This window comes from Filicampus tigris, chromosome 5 (genome assembly GCF_054856515.1).
Source record: "Filicampus tigris isolate MCC_2025a chromosome 5, RoL_Ftig_1.0, whole genome shotgun sequence".
Classification (NCBI taxonomy): domain Eukaryota; kingdom Metazoa; phylum Chordata; class Actinopteri; order Syngnathiformes; family Syngnathidae; genus Filicampus; species Filicampus tigris.
The window spans coordinates 20,901,298-20,925,967 of NC_141221.1; the positions used below are offsets into that span (position 1 = coordinate 20,901,298).

The following is a 24,670-nucleotide window of genomic DNA, read 5'->3' on the forward strand; positions in this document are numbered from 1 at the left end:
CTCGAATTTAGAATTTCTATATTAGAGGGTATGCTGCCTCGTGGCGTAGCGCGCAAGGTGCACATTCCATCCTCAAGCACATACACAATGAATGTGTTTGACAACAATGCAGTGCACGTTCCTAAGTGGAGTGTGAAAAGGCCTTTAATAACAAACAATCTTCAAGACAAACCAGTGGATTTTTTTTTTAAATATGAAAATGGGGAAAAGCCGATTATTGATTCCTTTGGTACACCTGTAGCCAAAGTACAGGAAGCTTGGAATCATTGAAGTAGTTTTTTTTTTTTTTTTAATTTCCCACATATAAGTGATGTGTTACTACTGTTTACTACTACTGTACTACTTTGCTTTTTAATACAGAACAGAACATTGTTTGCATTTCATGTACAGTTTCTTTTCCCCCCACTATTCAAATATAGTTAACTTGTAAGTAGGCTAGTATGCATTTGCATTTAAAGTTTAAGTTTTGTTTTTAAACATTTATTTGAGTAGAACATGCATTTAACCTTTATGAGTAATACATTTTAATACAATAATTATGTACTTTATAAAAACATATTCATGCGCAGTGTTAATGTTCAACCCGTGCACAATATTGAACAAAATGTAGGAATTAAACCTCTGCCTCATTTTTAATGGACACTTGAGCCTACTAAACAAATGTATTTAAATGTTGGTCATAGTGGTGGTACTTGCATAGCTAATTTTTTGAGTGTCGTATTGTGTACTGTAAACTGTTTGAGGGGTCTTTCATGGCGTCAACGATAGGGTGCGCTGTTGGGAGTTGACGTGACTTCCCTTTAGTCAGTGAAGAAGAACTGATGCAACTCAGCTGCTCTTAGCTAGGCAGCATGCAGCTGACAAATGTGACAATTTTTTCTACTACTGCTTACTAGTTGAGCACAGAAGTTCACCTTTGTGCTCTAGTTCTTTCTTTTATCTTGGCATTCATTCATCCGCTTGAACGGTATGAAACGTCTTACACAAACTACATTGGCTTAGGCTGTAGTAGGTAACCATTGCGAATCGTTGTGGTAAATTTAAACGAACTAACAAAGTAATTGTCTAGTATACACTCGAAATCGAGACGTACTATTTAGTGTTACATGAATATGTATAACGTGGGACTCTAATTCTTAGCAGTAAATATGGTTTATGTTTTCTTTCAATATTAAGTACAGCTTGTGGGAGGTACACCGGTTTGAGTATGAGTACATTCTCTGAGCATTTACCCATTCCCGTAGACTTATTTCAACACTCAAGCACACTTTGCTCAAAAGTTCTCATTATCAATTTATTGGCATGCTTGTCTTATAAATGTACACGTCACAAACTGCGTGGTTTTCTTTGAATATATTCTTCACATCACCCTGAAAAAACAAAAACAAATCAGTCTGATGATCGCGGTGGTCATTCAATTGGCTCTCATTGTATATGGGGTAATTAATTTGATTGGGGTATAGAACGGTGTAATATAATGTAATATAAAATCTCAATTTACAAATACATTTTTTTAATTGAAATGTCATAGAGCTACATCACATTTGTAATTGTAACCATGCAAAATATAACAATGAAGGTGGATTTTAGGGGTTGACTTATTGGAGAAAAAGTGGATGTCAAAATGAGCAGTAACATGTTGCATGTTCATTGATGTAAACACATTTAATTCCCCAACAGTAAAGATGCCTGTCCAGTGCAGCAACTGTGTTGAGAAGCGTGCCATGCTGAAACGTCCAAAAACAGGCCACTCGTTGTGTAAAGAGTGCTTCTTCTGTGCCTTTGAGGAGGAGGTGCATCAAACCATTGTGGCAGCGAATTTATTCCAACCCGGTGAGACCGTTGGGATCGCTGCATCTGGTGGCAAGGACTCCACAGTTCTGGCGCACGTGATGAAGCTCCTGAACGAGAGGTACTCGTACGGCTTGAATCTCATGCTCCTCTCTGTGGATGAGGGCATCACGGGTTATAGGGATGACTCTTTGGAGACGGTGAAGAGGAACCAGCAACAGTATGAGCTGCCGCTAAAGATCGTGTCATATGAGGAGCTGTACGGCTGGACCATGGATGCCATAGTGAAACAAGTGGGGCTGAAAAATAACTGCACCTTCTGTGGCGTGTTCAGACGACAGGCACTGGATAGAGGAGCTGTTATGCTGAAAGTGGACAAGATCTGCACAGGTAAGGCCAAACTGAATGTGTATACAGTGGCCACTGCGACAGTGTCACCCTCCTCTGATATCTAGTAGGTCAGTTTATTCTTGCAATTTTAGTTTGGCGTCCAACTGCATTGCATCATTATAAGGGCTGTTTCCAATATTTTGATTACCTGTTTTTGTTACATTAGAGCAGGGCCAAAGTCAAATGGACGGAGGGCCAAATAAAAAAAATTGCGACAAGCCAAGGGCCGGACTGATAAAATGTTCACTGAAATTTTTTTAAATGACCAGATTGGATCGGGTCCTTCGCGCCAGCTGATGATGTCACGCTTTATATTTCTGTAATATATTTCTTTGCCTCTACGTTTGTTACCGCCCTGGCTGTTGTGTTTTTATGTTCGGAGTTACTAAATAAAAAATAAAATAAAGTACATTACTGCTACTTTTGCGAGGCAGCTCGTATTTCACTTCTGCTTATGACCCGAGAAGAAGCCGCTGCCCGTCTTGTGAAACAAGATCAGTGGAACTTTTGCGTTTCTCCTGCCAAACTGGAAACAATTTTCTGGTTGACTCTGGCTGCAATATTGTATGAACTGTGCATAATGTGAAGTAAAACGGGCAGGATCATATGAGTGGTTTGATGTCTCCAGCTGCCTCTATTTTAGAGTGGCAAGGTATGAATGTGGGTGCTCCTGTCAGAAAACACAGGCCAGTATTCGACTTGACACGCCTATTTATTGTGGTCTGCAACAACACAGACAAAGAATAACCTAGCGACATCATCCAATGCATAGCCATTAGTTAACAATATGCCTAAACATTACAATTCACTGAATTAAGCAATGAAACAGCCAAACAATACATACAATACACATTCACACGTTTCATCACTGGAATAGTTAGCATACTAGCCGAAATAACTAACTAGTGTTCATCAACGTGACATCACTCCCGAGAACATATCTAGGCTATTATGTACAGCAGTTACCTGACACGAACCTAAATTATTAAACTCACCTTTTAACATTTACACACAACAACAAACGTGGTGAAACCTGCAACTACTGAGGTTGCTGGCACGAACAAACTACAAGCTGTGTTGAAGGAAGAAAAAGGAAAGAAACGTCACTCGCTATCAACACTTAGCACCCGAGGAGCTTTGCATGCCTGCTCACATTGTTGGACATCTCACTACTACATCGAAACTCAATGAATTTATCAAATGCCAACAATTACTAATAATAAAACAATGCGAGATTTCTAACATGATGTATTTCTTAATAAAGCGTGTTTGACTCCAAATAACTTTTCACCACAATCCGATTCTGAAAGCCACGAAAAGTTACGCGAAGTCTTCGGGTGGCACGTAGACGACCGAAGGACGATCCTCGCAAAAGTAGCGGTAATGTTCATTATAACAACAGCCAGGGGGTGGCAAATATAGATGCAAAGAAATATATTACAGAAATAGTGTAACGAATTGGGTTATTTGTGTTGTGGTCGAATTTGTGTCTTGCCAAGTTGTGTTGTTTCCGAGGTTAATGAATGCATCGTGCGGCTCGCTGGATGTGAGCGGAGGACGAAGAGGAAAGCCGTTGCTCTTTTTAGACTGAACGGTTGTCGTACTGTATTGGCGTCAGCTGCGGCCCACATTAGCCGGTCGGACTAATAAAAACGTGATAATTAAACTACGTCTGTGTTCTTGGAAGACGCTACAATATATTTTAAAGCGTGACGTCATTGGCAGGGGCGAAGGACCCGATCACATCTCCTACCCACACCGGCTTTCTGCGGGCCGGATCTAATAATAAAGCAATATCATCCCAGGGCGCGTAGAAAACCTTCTCGTCGGCCAGAGGTGACCAGCGAGCCTTGACTTTGACATAGGTGCGTTAGAGGTTTATATCTCAGTCAGGTTTCCACAGGCAAAATAATAACCATATTGTTAAATAGATAAATATTACATATTTTAAAAGGAGAAAACAAGGTATTGTAATATTAACTTACATAATTATTGGCACACCTAGTTAAAATGTTATAAGCTGCAAAATTAATTGTTTATTGCAGAACAAGCTTACTCTCATACTGAAAATTGTAGAAACGGTTCACCTGACACAGAATCAAGCTCCTCCCATGGCCATCTCAACCTCATTGAAAACCCATGGAAGGGGCTAAAGAGGAGAATGGAGAGGACCGAGGGAGATGATGGAAAGAGCAATGGTCGAAGATCCTTCTTTCTGTATTCGCCCATCTTGAAAAACATAGGAGTGATTAGGTGCTGATTTGCACGCAAAATGGGGTTGTACGAAGTGTTAACATTGTGGGTGAACATTATTATGGCATACATGATTTGATGTTAAACAATTATTACTTAATGTGGGAGTAACTTGGTTTAAAATCACATGTGTATCTCACAAAATTAGAATATCATAGCGAAGTTCATTTATTTCAGTAGTTCAATTCAATAGTGGGGTCATCATGCCGAATCATTAAACAGGAATAATTTGAATTTTTTTTTTAATGGTAATACTGTATTGTAATTTGATTTTGAATGTTAGTGTTTTCATTAGATGTAAACTGTAGTTGTCCAAATTCTTCACAAAAATAATAAAATCGGGAAAAGGTTCATTTTGTGTAATGAATCTATAGGGTTTCACTTTTTCGATTTTAAGTTTTCCACGATATTGTAATGAATGAGGTGCACTTTTATATTGTAGTATAGTATTATAATTTTATGTCAGTGATGACTAATGTGTGTGCTTTTGCGCAGGTCACAATGCCGATGACATAGCCGAAACGGTACTGATGAACGTCTTGCGAGGGGACATAGCCCGTCTGCGGCGTTGTACGGCCATCTCCACGAACAGCGAAGGCGACGGGGTCGTACCACGTTGCAAGCCTCTCAAATACGCCTATGAGAAAGAGATAGTTTTATATGCTTATTTCAAAAAGCTGGACTACTTTTCCACTGAATGCATCTACTCTCCCAACGCTTATCGTGGCTATGCAAGGACCTTTTTAAAAGACCTGGAGAGTGTACGTTCCAGCTCCATCATCGATATCATCCATTCGGGGGAGAATCTTTCCATACGGGAGGGTGTGAAGATGCCTGTTCAGGGTACTTGCAGCAAGTGTGGCTACATCTCCAGTCAGATATTGTGTAAGTCCTGTGTGCTGCTGGAGGGTCTGAACAGAGGCTTGCCCAAGCTGGGCATCGGAAAACACCACCGTTTGCATGATAAAATTGTCAACAATGAGCCACTTACTGAAAAGGAGGAGAGGAAGATGAAAGTGTTTGCCATTTGACATGTACATACATTTTCCCAGAAAATTAACATTGATGCTACACTTACTGCTGCCTTTAATTACGTAATCATGTCACTTATGTGAATTTTTTGAAAAAGTTTGCTACTGCGTCATTATTAGTACCCATGATCAGTTCATGTTGTGCTCTAACATGATTTTCTGTATCAACTGTTTTAACATTGTTTGTTGGAGTTGGAGGAGCATGTGAAATGATATCAATGGATGACTGTCCCAGTATATATATTTTACACCCCCTAGGTCCATATGGTGTAATGTATGACTTTCATACTAAGGTATTCTGTGAAATACTATTTAAAATAATAAACACTTTGTTTTCATTTGATTTCCATTCTACAAACTCTTGTCAGCACATGTTGCCAATGGGTCACAAAAACAACACAAGTGTTTTCTTTTTGCACTGACAATACTGTTAGAGTAGTGGTTCTGAAACTGAGATAAATTTACAATAAATTAAGTAAAATAAAATAGTTACCTACATATGGGAACCAATGCATTGATAAAATAAAAAGGGATCAAAGAGTGGATGGGTGAATATGCATTTTCATTACAATAATTGAGTAATTTTTTTTACGATACGCCCTTCCTGTTGGGCAATGTGCGTCCATTGCAGATCATGCTCGAAGGGGGATTCCCCCCTCTGGTCCCTTCTCAAGGTTGCTCATTTTTCCCTAGCTGTTTTTTTTTTTTTTTTTCCTTACCCTCCCGGGGGATAAGATCAGGGCATGTCATTAATATTTGTCAGCTGTGGGCATGTGAAGCCCTTTGAGACTTTCTTGTGATTAAGGGCTAAATGAATAAATTTGACTTGACTTCAATCTTTGGGTTAGTGATCGGCAACCTCGCATGACCCTGCACAGGATCTTTAGCAGATCCATAAAAAGTTTAATATGCTGACTGAAATAACCAATTATGCTTAAAAATGATACTTAATCCTTAATTCAATTCTTCTCGGGTTTGAAAGCAATTTTTGTCAAATTATGTCAGATTTAGATGGCTTGCACAAATATATTTTGCAAGCTGCTATCCTTGCAAAAACGACTCATTACTTTTTCTTGTGCATTACAGTGATTTTTTTTTTTACTTTTCACACTTAGAAAAATTCTAGCTTGCCGAGTACAACTAATGACCAACATAAAAAAAACCGAGCGAAACGGGGGCGATTTCCCAAAACAATGGTTTACCATAATTTATCTTATTTCTGCGTTACGACATTTGCTAATTTAGCTGAGCATAACTAAAAAAAACCACCTCCTTTTATGGGTTTCTTTTACTGTTTTTTTCCAGATGAGACAGAATTTTGGAACGCTAGTGGGTTTTGGCAATTTTCAAGTCCACCCCTACCCCCCAGGGAATAAAAGTTGAAAGTCTTCAGAAAAATACACACTCAAATCAAGTGCAGATACCTGAGGAAAAAAATCAAAAGTACAGTAAGTACTGTATTTTCGTACCACCCCGTGTTAAAACATTGTGTGGTCGCTTGGCCACCAGAGGTCGCGCCGAGCTCCATGCGCGTTGAGTGCCAAGCGGGCGCTCCAGCGAAGTACACGTAACGCGCGCACACAGTTTGCGCGTTCACGTGGACGACCCTGACCAACTTCCAACAGGAGAACCAGCGGTGAAGTTTGCAGAGGAAAGCCCACACTTGGTTCAGAGTGTTTGAGGGACTGTGGTGCATTGAGTGACACGGCTCGAAGCAGGCACTCAGCATGGACGACCTGGGTGAGTAGCAGCTTCATGTTGCATTGGGAAGGGTCGCGCTCGGTATTGGGACGCCAAAGTAGCGGTGAAAGCGAGGCGGAGGAGTCAACGCGACAAGGAAAAAGTTTCTCCGTTCACTTTGAGACGCATTCCAGTGGAGAAGCTAACCTTTCACTGAACGTACCATTCACGCATCCAGCATATAAAATGATATGTGAGCTGTTCGATGTTTTTTCGGCAATCTTAACAGTGTACCCTCGCGGCTGGTCATCGCTAGCATTTACCTTTTAAAACTCCCTCACGTTAGGACGTCAGCCGTTTTCCCTGTTAATAACTCATACAATGTGTTTTATCAATAAATTTTCTCCGGACTGCAGATCTATATGACTGACCTTTTCATGATAGCCCGTCAACTATTGCTCCACCAAGTTGCTGATTGTGCGTGGGGAGGTGGGCGAGCCAACAGGCCTAACTATCCCCTTGTCTGTCTTCACAAGAAAAAAAGTTGCGTCTGCTTTCAAACATCCTCTACGAAACCTAATGATGAAATTTTCAAATTCAAAATCCAGTCATTGAGACTTCGCTTAGTGATGAGCTTCTGCAACGCGGCATAAAGTAATGAAATAAGAAAGCTCTCCCAGTATTGGCATTACAGTAATACCAAAATGTAATAACACAAATAACTTTAAAACAAAGTTTGCACTATTGGTAAAACAGCGTGATGGGTGTGATTATTCAGTACAGCACCAGTAACATTAGCTTGAAGACTGATGTTGTCATTGCTGTGTTGATGATGTAGCATTGCTGCTGTAGTCATAATAGATTGTGGGTTTAAGGCAAAAATGACAAAGGGAAATTTTGGCCTTGAATGCAGGTTTGTTTAGCAGCGACTTGAGTTGTTGGTTAACCACTTAGGCATGAAATAAGCCTGTGACTCTAATACTAAACCCAGCTTCAAATGTATGTAAGGATAGTGCTCCCACATAGTTGCATTGTTTTAGCCTATCCTCCGTCAAAGCTAAAATCTCACCTATTAGCTGCTAAGCAATAACAGTATTGCTTTGGCGCTGTCCAGTGGCATCTTAGTGCCAAGGAATATGAAGTGAGCGGAGCAACATAATTTAGACAAATGTAGTCATTTGCCACCATTTTTTGGCATCCATAGTCAATTGCAAACCCTTTTGGAAGAAATTTCAATTACTCATTGATTTTTGCTAAGGTCCCTTACAAGTTGTTTTTATTGTATGAGCACAAATAAGCAACCACTTCCTCAATCCGTACCTCTTTGACTTTGGCACTGAACTTCTGAATTTCCGAATTTTGTTATCTTTTTTTCACTAGCTGACCCATCTGCTGTATTTGAATGAAACTCTCACTTGTATCTTCACTTTTTAGATCGAAGAAAAGCTGTCAAACACTTTAATAGTTCCAGTGGTGGGATGTTGGGCCGCATTTTTTGTGTTGCCTTGTTGTGCGAACAACACCTCCGGGATACATTTGGAGTCATAGCTGCCGCCGGATAGTGAAAGGGCCGATTGTTGGTTAAACAGGAGCTCGCAGTCTCACTGAAGAAGCCCAAGTTTGAAGGCGGGGGCGAGGCTGCACAAGAATGTCAGACATCACTCTGATGCAGGCTCCAAGGCCAAATACTCTGTGGGTCATGACCTATCGCTACTCTTGGCTCAGTGCTTGTTGCCCCAAGAGGGAGGGCTGTCATCCTGTCGAACCTATGCCCTGGGATAATTGCAAATACTTTGGAATTGTTTTAAATATATCTATTTGCTATAAGGTTTGGTAGATGTTTGAACTTGATGACTTCCAACTGCTCAACTTCTTATCGCCCATCACTTTTCTCAGTGGCGCACCGTGGATATGTGAAGTCAAACAGTCTAAAGTATTTATTTCACATCCTGTAAACCACACTTGTCAACAAATGCTTCTATGCACGCCCACTGTTCAAATGTGACCAATGTGTACCACTACACTAACAATGGTCTTGTGATAGTTACTCTGAGTCTTTTGATCTATAACAAAATGGTATTTGTTACTATAGAAGAAACAGTTTTAAAACTTAAAATTATGATTATTATAACCAAAATTATGGGTGTTATGATATTGCTCAATTAAATTACAGGTACAGAAACCTAAGCATTGCAGCAACTTTATTTTCATTGCATAGAAACATCAAATCAGCAGGCTTATGCACATTTGCCCATTTGAAAATGCAAACAGCACTCAATCAAATGAATTTTTACGTAACCATGTGACATCACCTTCCTCTTTTATGGTCACAAGAATGTAAAGTAGGAAGATGTGACTAAATTTGCTTTACGGATTAGCCACTGATAAGCATATTAAAAAAGCGCAAATAATCACCAAATGGATCAAACTTGGAAATGTTTATTTTCTGGATAATTTAGCACGCTAAAACGCATCAGAAAATTGTGTGCACATTAAAAAAACATGATTCTAAAACCTCATTATCCTCATTCAGCAGTGCAAAGAAAGTGCTAGAATGCTAATCCAAAGACACATTGAGTCAACGGTCTGATCTTTCCAGATGCCACCTTTAGAATCCACAATGAGCACGGTGGGAACGTGTCAACATCACCTCCCTTAGTCCTGTTACATGCCGATGCTATCACTAGTTTGTGACACCAACTATCAAATGTTACATCAAAGAGCCACCTCTAGAGGCGTTTACTCTCGGCAACGCTAAATACGATATTAACAATAATGATCATTTTAAATGGTCATACTAACCGTTTGGAATGTCATCTCAATTTATCTGTAAACTGTAAACCGTTTCATCCATATTTGTTACACATTCACAGAGCCTAAGGTGACCTTTTTATAGTGTTTGTTTCTCAAACTGAACTGATGGGAATGTTCTGCTCCTCTCCAAAAGTGGGGGATAAACACAATAGAAGTACAATCCAGGTGCCTGACAGCTAGGGATGCATGAGGCTACATTTATCAGAACGAGCATGGGTCATTTCGTTTGATTATTCACCAATACCGAGTCCCATTACATCCTGCAATTTTGATTAATTTTTCTTTTTCTTTTTAACGCAATTTAAAGAAACACAAGCTTTTCTTGAACATGGCATATGTTTCACTCAAATATAACCCTTTTTGGTGACAACTTGTCATTAAATGACAACACTAACAGAATAAATCTCATATTACAAAAGATTTAAAAGAAAAAACCTGAAATGATTAATTACAATTATGATGGTGTAGTCTGAAGCATCCAATCCAATACAAATGTTAATTCCCCTCATCTTTTTTTTTTTTACAATAGTGTACAGAAATAAATCATAAAACATATACACTGTAATTAAAAAAGTGTGCCAGAACGCAGTTCACACAGCTGTTATGTGACTGCCAGTGTAAACAAGAATAGCAGTTGCGCAGAATGGGAAGATAGCACTAATTACATGACAGACGAGTGAAAAATAACATAAGAAGAAACAAAATACAGCAAAACTTACAGAGATGCATGGAGATGCATGACCTACAACGGTTTCATCTGCACAATGAACAACTGCAAATTAATTCAATGCGAAAAAAGTGCACTTCCTATCACTTTAAAGATGACACAGATCACAGTTTGGGCAAAAATACTAATCGCCTGTAGGCCGGTCCTCCTATGATTTTAAACAGGCTTCCGTTAGCGTTTCCAATTACCAACTTTGACCAACTACCATTCGCGCACTACCTACTACCCTACTACAGCTGCTGTAAAGCATTTCTAATGCTTTTAGAAACACATAATGCAAAAGCATTTCATCACAAAAAACAACAACTGTGACTGTCATTTTAGCGGAAAAAAAAAATCACCTAATGATGCCTCAAAGACTACATCTTGTTGTAGCCAAGATTTTTTTTCTGTTTACCTTGTTCAAGTACTCATGTACCGTGGTTGAAACTGCCCTTTGCCACCTGCAGCAGCGCTCCAGCGCGTGAGCTGATTGCGTTTTGGACAAGGTCTTCTTGAGGTTGAGCCCACGTGCTCTTAAATATTGTGTTCGAACGGCATACGAAAAGTTATTTAGCGGCTTTTGTGTCCCAGTTATTTTGCAGCACAGTTAGTGTAACTTTACTAGCTATCATCGCCCTATGATGGCTGCACCCCAGTAAAAACCACCGGGCTCATGTATGCAAGACCGAAGCTCCTGGCTGTAAATCACTTTCGTTCCCGAGCTCCCCACCCATCCTGTTCTGGATCTGGGGAGAAGAGAGCAGCATGGCTGACCTCATCGCTTAGGCAACAGACCCTGCCCCACATCCTGAGGAAATGGGTGAAAAACAATGTGCAGAGTTTGCGCTGAAGGCCACTGTGAGAAATGACAGTTTGCGGTCTACAAGTCTTTCTTTCTATATTCTCGTCTTCTTCTTTTCTCTTCCTCACATTTTCCGAGCTCTACCCCTGGTCCATTGATGATTTTGGGGTTTGCACACAGAGTAATTTGTTGAGCAATGTTGTGGTCCCAGAAAGAATGCATGTAGCGCAGATTCCTTGTCAGCCCCATGCTCATATGCGACTCTCCAGCACAAAACCGATCGGAAGTCGCAGGGCCGTGTTTTGAGCTGCAGTACAAAGAGAGCCTATGTGAAAATGATCACTTTTCACATTTGAGATTCAAACATCAGAAAAATCTGAAAAGATGTGAATTCTTACCTTAACGCCCCGAAACATCGACAGCGACATATCATAATAAAAGTCAGAAAAAGCAATAAAACGAATGGACTGCTGCCCCTTGCAAGACAAGGAAAACCACATCATGTCAGGTATGACCAGAAAACTTGGGGTTCCCTGCAGCCTTCAGATCTCATGTTAAATCCACGTCATTACACGTATGACCCAACAAGATCCCGTAATAAAATCATCTCATGGTGTTAGCAAAACATTCTTGTAGCTAGGCTAACACTGAAATGCCGCTTCAGTTTGGTCTGAATAACTTCACGTGTGCCCAGTTTGAAAGTTGGGGACAGAATGGGTTCTGAAATATTAATCATATGAAATATATTACAACAATCAATAATAGTACATTTTTTAAAATTAGAAAAAGGAATTATTTTTTTTATAATTATATTTTTATAATTATCAATTGATGTTGGGATTTCTGTATGAAAATTTGTTATTATAATGATTGTGATATGGGAAATAACAAACAAATGGTGTTAATTTCAATTATTTCCGGTAAGTGCTAGTATGTGTTGCTAAGGCGTACATTTCACCAACTTTGCGATTTTCTATATCCTCCAGCTACTTCATTCCTAATGTTTAAATTGACATATCTTCACCAAATATTGCTAGATTTCCACTGGTGCTGAACAATTAATCAAATCGACATCGCTGTGTAGTAGAATGTATTTTTTTTTAAATGGCAATTTTGGAGGAGGGAAAAACTCTGGCCTATAACCTATGTTTATAACAAATCTGAGATTGGTTATTGTTATACAGATCAATTTATTGCTTGTGTTTGTTAGAAAACAATACATTGTAAAAGAAGAGTGAAAAAATAATCACAATTGCAAATTGGGGGGGGGGGGGGGGGGATCGCAATTAGATTATTTTTCGAAATCCCTCAGCCCTGATTTTTCACAATATACAAATCATTACAAAGCATTTTTAATGCCCTTTCAGAAAATCTCAATTTCTTAAATTTGACCCCAAGTAATTTGTTTTGTGCTGCAGGGTCACATATAATTTTGAGGTTCTTTACATTTTCAAGGATGATTTCTTTTAATCAGAACAATGCACCTAACTGGTAATCAAATCGTCTTGCTGTAAGAATGTTCAGCGCAATTTTGTTTTAAACTTTGTAGTTCAATGGAATTTAAGTATAATTGAGGCTGTGGTGTTGCATTAAACAAAATTCAAACGTGGCATTCAGTACATCAAATCAACCACAACCATTAACAAACTAAGCTCACCCATCCGGTGGGTTGATAAGAAAAGCTTGGTAAGAACTCAGATATTTGGGAGCAGCGAGTCATGACTGTTTCTTAGCTTCATGATGGTTTAGGAGGAAAGAAGAGGTCGTAAATCACTACTGCTAAAGCAAAAACTGTCCACTGCGTCTATTTATGACCTATTTACCAATGTTTCGATACAGACTCTACTTTTATGCTGTGGTCATGTAATGTATTTTAACTTTAGTGTTCTGTTGTTGTTGTTGTTTTTTTAATATGTTGTATTTGTCTCTTTCTTGCTCGTGGGATGAGGCTGACTGAGCAAAAGTTTGTTGCGCAATGTACAATGACAATAGTCCTGTAATTGTAATTCTTAAAAATCAATCAATCAATCAAATGACGGCAGCCATGCCAGGGCCAGCTTCTGTAATGACAGCAGAATGTTCCATGTGAGCAAAAGCAAAAAAGTAAAGAAAATTGCCAGTAATTGCAAAAAACATGTAACAAATGCTGTCTGCATATTACGTATATTTCAAATCTTTTTGCAGGTCTCGTGTAGGCAGATGGTATAGCTGTGTCAGCAATGTACACGCATGGACAGAATTTTTGGCAGCCTTCCGTTAAATCAACAAAAACCCTTGAGGGCCCGCTGAACTAACTTGAGACTGACAAAAGCATCCATACATACAAAAAATAGATAAAATGAACAAATTAAAACCTGGCATCCCGTTTTAATTGTGGTCCAACACAATTATTGGAGAAAAAAAACGAATGAAACTGGCCTGAACAAAACTGTTGAATTGTCCAAGTTATATTTTGGAATCCTTCATATTGGAAATGCAGCAAATGATGTACTCAACTTCATTCTTCTGTTTTTTGAGACCTGACAGAATGTTACGCGAACCAACGTTTGTATATGCCATGTAAAAGGGAACGCAGGAGCAGCTGCACGGTGGCCACAAAGCAGCTACTCTGTTTGCAGGGTGTTCTGTGTTTTTTTGCACATGCAACAAAGTGGCCTTTCTTTGAGGGCCTGCAACATCGTGCACAATTCTAATCCGTCAAAGCACAGTATGCTGCTTACTGACATGTATTCCTGACATATTCACGACAATGAATGTGAACTCGGCGAATTGGTGTACTGCTACGTCATTTGTTTCAGTGCTCTGCAGGGAAAGGCTTTCACGTTACGGTTTGGAACCGGTACAATGTAAAAGCGCCATAAGAGTATTGAGGTATTCATTGTGTATGAGTCTCTTTTACTGCACTGGAACATGTGCTGTGCTTGTCTGTTTACCTATTAATTAACCCGCATGCTGTGCTCAACTGTGACTTTTTTTTTTTTTTAACCCCCTGGCATGTTAACATTTGCTGGCAGTCTTGTTTTATATAAATATCATGCGGGCCTGTTGGTCTAGAGTTTCATCATGGGTCCATAAACAGGTGAGCTGTGCACCCTGGTGACCCATCCCCACGGCCAACGTGTTAATAGAAAGGATTAAACAGCTCTGCTTGCACTGTACTCTTTGGTGCGCTCTTCGGTAAAGACACTGACAACATCATCTCCATTATTCTGGAATTCAAAGTATGCACTAGTTAGCGGAGTGCTCCCTGTAATCGTCAACATAATTGCCATTATTTTCACATTCGGTCGGCATGATTGCGTCAGCTTTCTTTTACGTCTCCCACCCAGTTTCCATGTCAAGACAGGTGTGGGTATGAAATGGCTGCATGGGGCTAATTATACATTTCCTTCCGAGCCTGAGCGCTTTCTTTCGGCACATTGGACCAAGGAATGTGCGGAATGCTGTATCAACCTTCACATCCATCTGATAAAAGCTGCAAGACGGTTGGTGCGGCGGAGCCCCGTGTGGGTGCACGGACAAGACCGGACAAGACCCACAACCACAAGAATGTGCACTGTATCCACAGACGGATTATCGGTTAGCCCAATCAGACACAGAGGCTGCATTTGACTGGGCCCGAGTGGCTGTAATGCAAAGTTGATGTTTGACTGATGGATTCAACACCAGTCATAAAGCTCTGGATGACATATTGTCTCCAGAGACTGCACAATCAACCATTGAGTCAGTATACTGTTGGAACAGAATTGAACTTTGTCCTCTGGCTTCAAGTCCCGGTTTGGGATGGAAAAGATTAGTCTGTTGCTTGGCTTGCAGTGCATGTTTTCAATCTGGCTGCTTCTATCACTTTGTGAGCCACACTTGGTGACACAGGCAAACACACACTGTCATCCTCATGCAACACTCGATACTGCCCTCCAGCCTCCACAGGGAAAAATCTCCTTTCGCTTTAAAACAGGAAATTGTTTGCCTACAAGAGTTCAGCATTAAAATGAACACGTGTTCATGGTTTCGAGTAGAGAGTTAATGAGGACGGAGTACAAACTACTTTACAGCACGGATATTATTTCACTAGTGGCTAGTAAAAGCAGTCATATTGCAATTGAGATATATTGTTGTTGTTTTTTAAATGTAATTATGCAGAATTTATGTATCCACTTTCTTCCTTCTTTGCTTGGTGGTTATCCTTCTCGTGCAAATGCTAACTGCCCAGTCAACAAGGTCCAACATGTGGTTTCAGAAAGTGGCACGTACAGTCTCCAAGTATTTTGGAAGGCCTCAGGCAGTAGAGTTTCTTTGTCAGTGTAAGAAAGCTTTCTAGGAACAGGTTATTAAAATTAGTTATACGCTGACACTGATTCCATTTTTCATTCCATTTCTATGGTGTGAGGCAAGTGTTTACAGTCGGTAGAAATCCCACAGTCAAAGCCAACACTGGTATTTTTCCTTCCTCGAGGCTTTGTCTTTTTAAGTGACAGTTATCGTCAGGGAGACCTTGTTTAGCATGTTAGCGCCAGGTGCAGATTATTTTGAGAAGGCCGTGATATTTCAGCTCATTTGCACAGACATGAGCTACTCGCTGGGCTTAGTGCTTTAAATAGGCAGGAGGTCCCATGTGGTTTATGGTAAACCAGCCAAATTCAACATGTGTCTTCTGGGCAGGATGCCAAGATGCATATCCAGTATTGGTCCGAACCTGCGCCAGTGTTCATTTTATCTAAAGCTTTTCTGGGGATTGGATCTGTTTCATACTGGTGAATTACCGCCATTTTAAATACTGTACCAGATCACATTTGCCACAATCATTTAGTATCTTGGGATGAGAAGACTTTTTTTTTCCCCCAAAATCTGATGACTCCGATAATTGTCACTTAAGGGATACTGTCAGGCAAGTTTGGTGACCAGACCCCTCCCCTTGTGGCAGTATATCATTGCTCTTGTTCCCTAACTATCTTTGTCTACTTCACGAGCACACATTGCTGTGGATGGACACGTACAACAGGTGCAGCAAGAATGTGAGTACAGATTCTGACCTTTTTATGGAGCCTATTTTAAAAGTTTCAATTCAACGTTGGCTGTATTTGCGAAATGTTTTATGGGCGTTGACGTCGGTAGCGTGTCATTTGACCTCAGTAATATAAAGTAGCTTTGAGCCTAACATGAACTCAACTTCGTTTCCATTACAGTGACAGCTGACATATTAAGCCTACTCATTGTAGAAACTGAGTGGGACAAACTGGAAGATGCGGGATGACATCCTAAACAGGGCTTGTTTCGCTTTGATGAAGAACCATTTTTACCATGTACATATAATATCCACATAAAAAGCTTCTGTGGATAATCACATTCCGGATGATATTCTTTGTACGAATAGAATTACCCATTAGTTATTTTTTTTCTTTGTCGCTTCCATTCCTTGTGATTCAAAAGTGCCGACTGTAAGTGTTCCAAGTGTCTTTACTGACAAAGTATGCAGCTGGTGATTGTGAACTATTCCTGACGGGCTGGCGATGGACACATTGTGTGATGTAAGAGTCTATTTTATTCTTGCATTCCGGTGGCCACTAAGCAGTGTGACACAATCCCTGCCCTGGACAGGGCTCGAAACACCTCCGCTTCTTTGTTCAGAAAAATCATGTGGATTCTGATCCACGTTTCTCAAAGGTGGAGGCTAACTGGAGGAGGACAGGTTGCAACTCAGTGACAGCAGGGTTGTATTTATAGTGAAGAATGTTCACTATGTTTAGTCGTGGTGATGGTATTGGGAAGTGAATCGCTTTTTGGTGACAGGTTGGAATGAGAGACAGCGATCAATAGGGTACTATTGTGTTTTTACAGCCTGACAAATAACCAGTGCCTTCTGCACATGCATGCGATGTAATACCCTTCCATACCGTCGGCGGCGGTAGTCACTATTTCTCATGGTTAGAAAAATCCAACCGGATTTAAATCTATTTGCTGGGGGCGGATTATTAAAACCTAATCAATGCATTCAGCTATATTCTTCGCTCACGATGAACTCCCACGCGACATAAACCATCACGTTCTTGATACGGTATTGTGAGATACTTAAAGGTCAGGGTGCAAACATTGAAAACTTTTCTGTAGCCCTCTAGAATCCCCTTTACAATGCATAGCTGTCATTAAAATGTGATTAGGTCGTTGGTAGACAGCAGTTCAATCACTAAATACAATTGAGAATGTGTCGTCTGCCGTTTGAATGTCGCGCCCCCTCATATTGGGCTTTTTCCGGAGATGTGACGTCACAGTACCTGGAGGATTCAGTGACTACTAATCATGAACAGTCTAATAACGCCCCCTTCTGTCGGCTCGCGTGTTTCAAAATCCTCTCATTCCAAAACGTCGCTCGCCATTGAATGTGCTGTGTTTGTAGCGCATGGAAATTGTACAGTCTATGGTGTAGCCAACGGTTTAGCTATATCTACGTCACTTCTGGTGGCTAGAGCCACGATTCCTCGAGCTAACCGTGAGGTTCGGAAACACTCGGAATGAGTAAGTAAAACCTATTTTCTAATCAATCTGTGGTTGACAGTTTGCAGGAAGTGACTTGTATGTATTATAAAAGCTATTACCAATGAGAATATGAATTTTAACAGACTCTGAAAAACGTTTGCACCCTGACCTTTAAATTGTCAACCCTCGCTCTTGTACATGTAAGAAGATTAAGGCAACGAAGGCCTGCTCACTGTTTATCGGTATTTGTCACTTCCCGTTGGTGCTCCTAGCGCTGATTTGCTAACTAATCAATCAGAGTGACCAAATGTAAAGCCTGGCGACGCCGATTCAACATGGGTAAATGCTCCCCAGACGCTTACTGATGAGTTACGACACTACGATGGTGGTCACTACACCAATCAGACGGCGCATTCAGACGCCACGACGCTTCACGACCTCCGACGTCGGTTTGTTCAATCTACGCCTTAAAACCACGATAATGAAAATTGCTTATGCAAACTTTTTCTTGCAGACGCGTTATTGGCCGACCTGGAATCGACCACGTCCCACATTTCAAAGCAACCGGTGTTTTTTCCAGACGAGACACCCTACTCCATCCCCACTAGTGGGAATTATTACCAGGATCAATCAATTCCACCTCCAGTCCCTCCTCCACCCTCAGCTGAAGCTCTGAATGGATCGCTGCACGACCATTCCCATCATTCCTCTCAGCAGGTACACATCTGTAGTGTGACCCCACTTTACAAAAACATTTCTCAGACAGACTTGATTTTTAATGGAAAAACTAAGACGGATAAAACTCTCACTTCATTTGTTTTGTCTATTCTCATCAAGAAAGCTTTAAATACGCCTTCGTCATTGCTTTTGAGTCTGTGCATATAACTGGTTTTAAAATGGCTGCAGTCTTTAGGTTCAGCCCAGAAGAGCTCATGGTCAAGGGACAGTAGCAGCCCTCCATCTCATATTGAAGAAGACCACGTCTACAGGTTGGCATGCTGCTCTCTTGGCATCTACACTGCATCATTGTTGTGCTCTGCTGCTTGGGTTCACACTTGTTTCTTTTCCTTAGCTTTCCAAACAAACAAAAACCATCAGACTCCTCAACAGGAGCCATGACATCCACCCTGGGCAGCAACTTGTCGGAGCTTGACAGACTGCTTCTGGAGCTTAATGCGGTTCAACAGAGCTCCCCTTCGTTCCCCACTACAGGTACGTTCAAGGGTTTCATCGTCATCAGGCCTGTTAACGCCAAACGGGATGGGTAATGTTCATGTTTTCACAGAAGAGAGGGCCCCACCCTTACCATCCACCAGCATCACCCACTATGAGAATGGCAATGCCCCTGACATCAGAGTTAGCCCTCCGCCTCAGGAGGAGCCCAAGAGGAATGGAACAAAGCAGGATGAGGTTCGGACCACGGTGGAGAGTCTTTTAGATGAGCTGGAGGGTTCGGTGCATTCAACCAGGTTAGGATGAGCTCAACAACAACAAGGCCCTGCTTAATTTCATGTTGTATCTGAAAAAACAGCAGATGGATGTCTGCTCTGACCCTCTCATGTTGCTTCCCTATTCGGGGGCATCTTGACACATATCCCAAGTTTTTCTTTCTGGTCCCAAGATGGCATTTCGGACAATAGCCATTATGAGTTTCACCAATAGTTCATGTTCAAAGGTAAGCACTCTGTATTTTATTTTCCAGCACTTCCCCTCGCCACAGTGATATGGATAGCCCCTCTCAACAGCAGGCACGGATTTCAGCTTCATGTGCCACGAGAGAGTTAGACGAGCTGATGGCCTCTTTGTCTGACTTCAAGGTATGAAACAACAGTCCAAAAAAAGAAATCCCATCATATTCAGGATGGTTTCTCTATCCCCACGTTGTGGCTTACTCTCATTTCTGTGTTTCTAGCCCAGCTCCTCTTCCACCCCTCCTCATCCTCCAGTCTCTACCTTGGTCACCCCAGTGGCTTCTCCTTTTCTCAGTCTGTCCCACTCATCTGCCTGTGCCTCTCCTATGTTCTCTTTGCCCGCTGGTCTGGAACTGCATATAGATGAGGACGGAGTAGACCGAGGCTCGTCAGCGGCCTATTTGAATCGTCTCGCTTGTCACAGTCCTATATCGTCCCTTTCTGCAGCCAGTGATCTCGACTCTGCGGCAGATGTGTTTGCCAATGTTCCACCATCGCCAAACAATTCACTGCTTGTCCTCACTACTTCCGTTAGAAACAACCAGCAGAGAAACAGTTCAAGCCCATCCACTACTCCCTCAATGACTTCAGTCAACACAGTCTTAGACCACAAGACTTCCAAGACACCTAGTCCATCTGTGGAGCGCGTTTCACCCCCAGCAGCTGCTTGTAAACTATCTTGTTCACCTGTCAGGGTGATCAACGGATCCTTTACCATTCAAGATCCTAGTATGAATCCCTCAGCCTCACCCCCTCAGTTCCTCACCCCTCCTATCTCTGTACCGTCACCTCTCCCTTGTACTTCCTCTGTGTCTCCACCACCCACCAATAACACCTTTAAAACCTTCCCCCCGGTCTCTCTGGCCAACATTCCCTCGCCCTTGACCTTCCCAAGCTCTTCAGTTTCCAGTGGACATGTGTTGCAGCCAGCACCTATAGCCAAGAGTAGCAGCCCCCTCACTCTGAACCAGCCTCCTCTAGAAGAACACTGCCTGGATGAAGCACTTGACAAACTGCTTGAGATGAGTTTTTCACAAAGTCACTCAGCGGCCGAGGTGAAAGAGCCACAGCTGCAAATGGAGGCGCACTGTCTTGGCAGAGGAGCCCCCGAGGTGCAAGAGGAGCTCATCCTGTCCATGGACAGAAACAGTGTGCAGCCGGACATGTTCACCTGCACCGTCAACACCATCACAGATGACTCAGTGGACGGAGGTACCGACACCAATGGAGACCTGGACTGGGCTGATGAGGAGCTGTCCATGTCCTTCCATGACGGACTGGATGGCACCATGACGCCGTACACGGAGAGGCTGTACACAGACGGTAGTGTGACTCCGCTGACGGAAGCCAGCTGGATGGACGATTCCATGACGCCGTCCACATGTCCCGGCACGCCAGACGTTGCCCTGGACCTGCCTTTGTTGCAGCCGACCAATATGGACAGAGTGTCTGCCTCGGGACATGTAGGCATCTCACTTGCTCAATGCAGGATGTCCTTGCGTTTCTCACGTGTGACATTGTTTGCTTATTGGAGTGACGCATCTCTCCCAGCTAGTGCCTGCCGCTACACCCTCCGCTTGAAACGCAGCAGATGAAAATCCCATTCAGCACATTTTCTCCAATTTATGAACGCCTCAGTGTTGACGTTAGGCTTTTAATATGGATTGCTTTGCTGTTCTACTCACTGTGTGTTACCGAGCAAGCTTAGCTCTACCTTATTTGGGTTACCAGAAGGTTTGTCAAAAGGGTTTGCCACAGCATGGAAGAGTATGACTCTTAAGCCCCTCCCCTAACTACTGCATCCCTGCTTGGAAATGTCATCATGTGACTCACCTGCTCGGTGTGCTCTTGCTGTTCATCACTGAGCCGTGGTTACCGATGACCGATGATGAGCTGCTCCACGTTCCTGTCTAGATCAAATCTGTGATAAGGCGCACTAAGGAGATCCCCAATGTGCACCCAATGTATCGAGACGGGGTCCTGCGTAGGAAAACGGGCCCCGTCATTGTCAACAAGAACTCTTCCCAGGACCGCCTCATCGAGGAGCTTCAGGGCAAGTTTGGTATCTGCCGCTCTGAGCGTCGACGTAAACAGCCAGATGACTGGTTGACGGACGGAGTCATTGTCACATCCAAGCCTCAACGCTTCCGTCCCGATGGAGAGGTCGCCGAGGTGGACAAGGTTGGCTGCAGTGTTTTCACCTGATACTTTCCCCCAGATGCTCCGCCTTCAGTGTCCACACTGTTTCTCTTTGTGTGCTCCCTCTCTGTGTCTCTCTTCCACTTTAGATTGTATTTGCCCCGGGGTCACCTGTTCCCGTGAGACGGGTTCTCCCACCTCACTCACCTCCTGCTCCCCGTCATCCTCCTATCATGGAAGAACCCAAGCAAATGCTGCCAGTGCAGAAACTTTCTGCTCCTTTACCTCCACCTCCTCTGCCTCCTTCTCCTCCTTCTCCGCCTCCTCACAGCCAAGAGCAAGTCACGGTTCCACTTCAGCACGTAATAACGGCTTCACCAGCACCACAGCCACCCGTTCAGGAACCACCTGCCCCCAAACTAGAGCCCCCTCTGTCTATTCATAAAAGCCCAACACATCCTACACCAGCAGAAAGTGTTCCGCCAGTTGCACCCAAACTCCTGGTATCTGTAGGCTGCCAAACTGACTATGATCCACTCTTCTCCTCGGTGCAGGCATGAACCCTTTGTCTTTTTTTCTCCCCTTTCTGTCGGTTGCATTCTCTCAAATGCTTGCCATTAGTGTGATATTAGCTATTAGGTGTATTTTCAACCCTTTCCACATTCCAACCTCCCCAGATGGCTCAAGGCAAAGGGGGTGCTCCGGGCGGTCCGCAGACACAGGTCAACAAGCTGGACAACATGCTTGGGAGCCTGCAGTCGGACCTCAACAAACTGGGTGTGCAGACAGTGGCGAAGGGAGTTTGTGGTGCCTGCTTCAAGCCAATCGTGGGACAGGTGAGATGCTCACTTTCTACGCTGTCTTCTGAGGGCAAAAATGATTCAGTGATGCCCCGTATATTCATTTGTGTTTGTCTAGTTGGTGACTGCCATGGGCCGCACGTGGCATCCTGAACACTTTGTGTGCACGCACTGTCAAGAGGAGATCGGCTCCAGAAACTTTTTTGAGCGGGAAGGACAGCCTTACTGTGAGAGAGACTACCATAACCTGTTCTCTCCTCGATGCCACTACTGCAATGGGCCCATACTAAACGTGTGTCCCTGCTTTTTTTTGTTGTTGTTGTTGTTGCCTTGTGCCTCTGTTGCAACTTGAACTCAACCTGCACAATTCGCCTTCGTGTTTACAGCAAGTTGTAACTGCGCTGGATCGAACATGGCACCCTGAACACTTCTTCTGTGCTCAGTGTGGATGCTTCTTCGACCCAGACGGTAGGTAGTGTGGGTTCTTGATCAAATTCTATCCCAGCAATACATGAATTGAATTGTCTGATCGCTGAGCTCCTTCATGTTTTCCCCACAAGGGTTCCACGAAAAGGATGGCAAGGCTTACTGCAGGAAGGATTACTTTGACATGTTTGCACCAAAGTGTGGCGGCTGCGCTAGAGCCATTGTGGAGAACTACATCTCAGCACTCAACTCACTTTGGCACCCGGAGTGTTTTGTTTGCAGGGTGTGTATCTGACAGTGGTTTTTGGATATCTAAGATGTGATGTGAGAATGTAGAATACATCATCATCTCTTGTCCATTCTTTCTCTCCAGGAGTGTTTCACGCCATTTGTCAATGGAAGTTTCTTTGAGCATGACGGCCAACCCTACTGTGAAGTCCACTACCATGAGCGCCGGGGTTCCCTGTGCTCCGGTTGCCAGAAGCCCATCACGGGTCGCTGTATCACAGCCATGTCCAAGAAGTTCCACCCGGAACACTTTGTCTGTGCCTTCTGCCTAAAGCAACTCAACAAAGGCACCTTTAAAGAACAGAACGACAAACCCTACTGCCATGGCTGCTTTGTGAAGCTCTTTAGTTAAGGAGGGAGGCATCTTCAGTGCTTGTGGTACTGCACCGAAAAAAACGCCCATAGCAGCCAAGGCACAAGTACAGTGTTAAGTAAAGTCTATGGTTGTAACCTTTTGAAAGTGTGTATGGATTACATAACATGCATTGGCTAAACAACATTCATCCTTCCTGCTTCGGATTGAGTCTATAAACTGTTGTAGATTTGCCCAACATTTACGAACAATGGAAATCAAGGGTGAAATAATGGTTGCATGTTTTGACTTATGACTTCAGCTTTCCTGATATTTTGTTTTCTTTCCATTATGTTTGCTAGCTCATTTACTTATCAGGTGACATTGAAAGAGCGAGGACTGAAGAAATCATAAAAATGTGCATTTTTAACATTCTCACTGGTTGAGTATGTCCTTTTTAGGATTTAAAAAAAGTTACAATCAGACAATTATAGCAGGGAGCAGGTGACCTGCTATTGTGTGATTACACATCAACTGATTTTCAGCCAGCTGATAATGTAGAGATGTTTTAGTTTTTATCATGTCATGTTTGAAAAAGCAGATGCATTCGTGTAAGTGAACCATCAACTGGAAGTTGGCTGGGAGAGTAATTGACTTTTTTTGTGGTGTGTGAAGATGCTTTGTCTTTTTCACTCTGTGGATTAATTCAATCAGCCACACGTTTTAGAGTTGAATTGTTTATACCAGCATGTTGAAAAAAAATATTTGATGTGGGCCTACATACAGTACATGAGTCAGATATTCTTAGAGTAAAAACGTGTTTCTAGAATTTATCATCTGAATATCTTTTGTCATTGAATAATTCCAGTTCAGCAGTAAATGCAGTTGTCTTGAATTGGTGGAAAGCGAAAGCACGCACTTGCGAAATCTTGTATTTCGAAATGTTTCACTACCAAATCATTCCTTGTTTTCGCTGATGAAAATAAACACTGTTTCACCGATCACTCATCAAAGTGGAACTTTTCACAGATGTTGCCGTTTGTAGTGATTCCTGCCGTCTCCAGCTGTTACTGAAAAAGAGTGAATCAAA

General features: G+C 42.3%; 2 protein-coding genes across 2 annotated transcripts; both read left to right on the forward strand.

Moving 5' to 3' along the window:
* The first annotated feature begins 764 nt into the window (after window positions 1-764).
* Window positions 765-5,808, forward strand: ctu1 (cytosolic thiouridylase subunit 1 homolog (S. pombe)). The gene is made up of 3 exons (XM_086032151.1): window positions 765-967; window positions 1,681-2,181; window positions 4,930-5,808. Exons 2-3 carry the CDS (start codon window positions 1,686-1,688, stop codon window positions 5,463-5,465), a joined length of 1,032 nt encoding a protein of 343 aa, XP_085888277.1. The 5' UTR covers window positions 765-967; window positions 1,681-1,685; the 3' UTR covers window positions 5,466-5,808.
* Window positions 5,809-7,033: 1,225 nt separating this feature from the next.
* Window positions 7,034-24,610, forward strand: LOC147147751 (uncharacterized). The gene is made up of 14 exons (XM_086031365.1): window positions 7,034-7,205; window positions 18,459-18,661; window positions 18,851-18,933; window positions 19,017-19,156; window positions 19,230-19,413; window positions 19,647-19,761; window positions 19,857-21,098; window positions 21,550-21,816; window positions 21,924-22,328; window positions 22,452-22,610; window positions 22,693-22,866; window positions 22,961-23,042; window positions 23,135-23,283; window positions 23,374-24,610. Exons 1-14 carry the CDS (start codon window positions 7,193-7,195, stop codon window positions 23,638-23,640), a joined length of 3,483 nt encoding a protein of 1,160 aa, XP_085887491.1. The 5' UTR covers window positions 7,034-7,192; the 3' UTR covers window positions 23,641-24,610.
* Window positions 24,611-24,670: the final 60 nt, after the last annotated feature.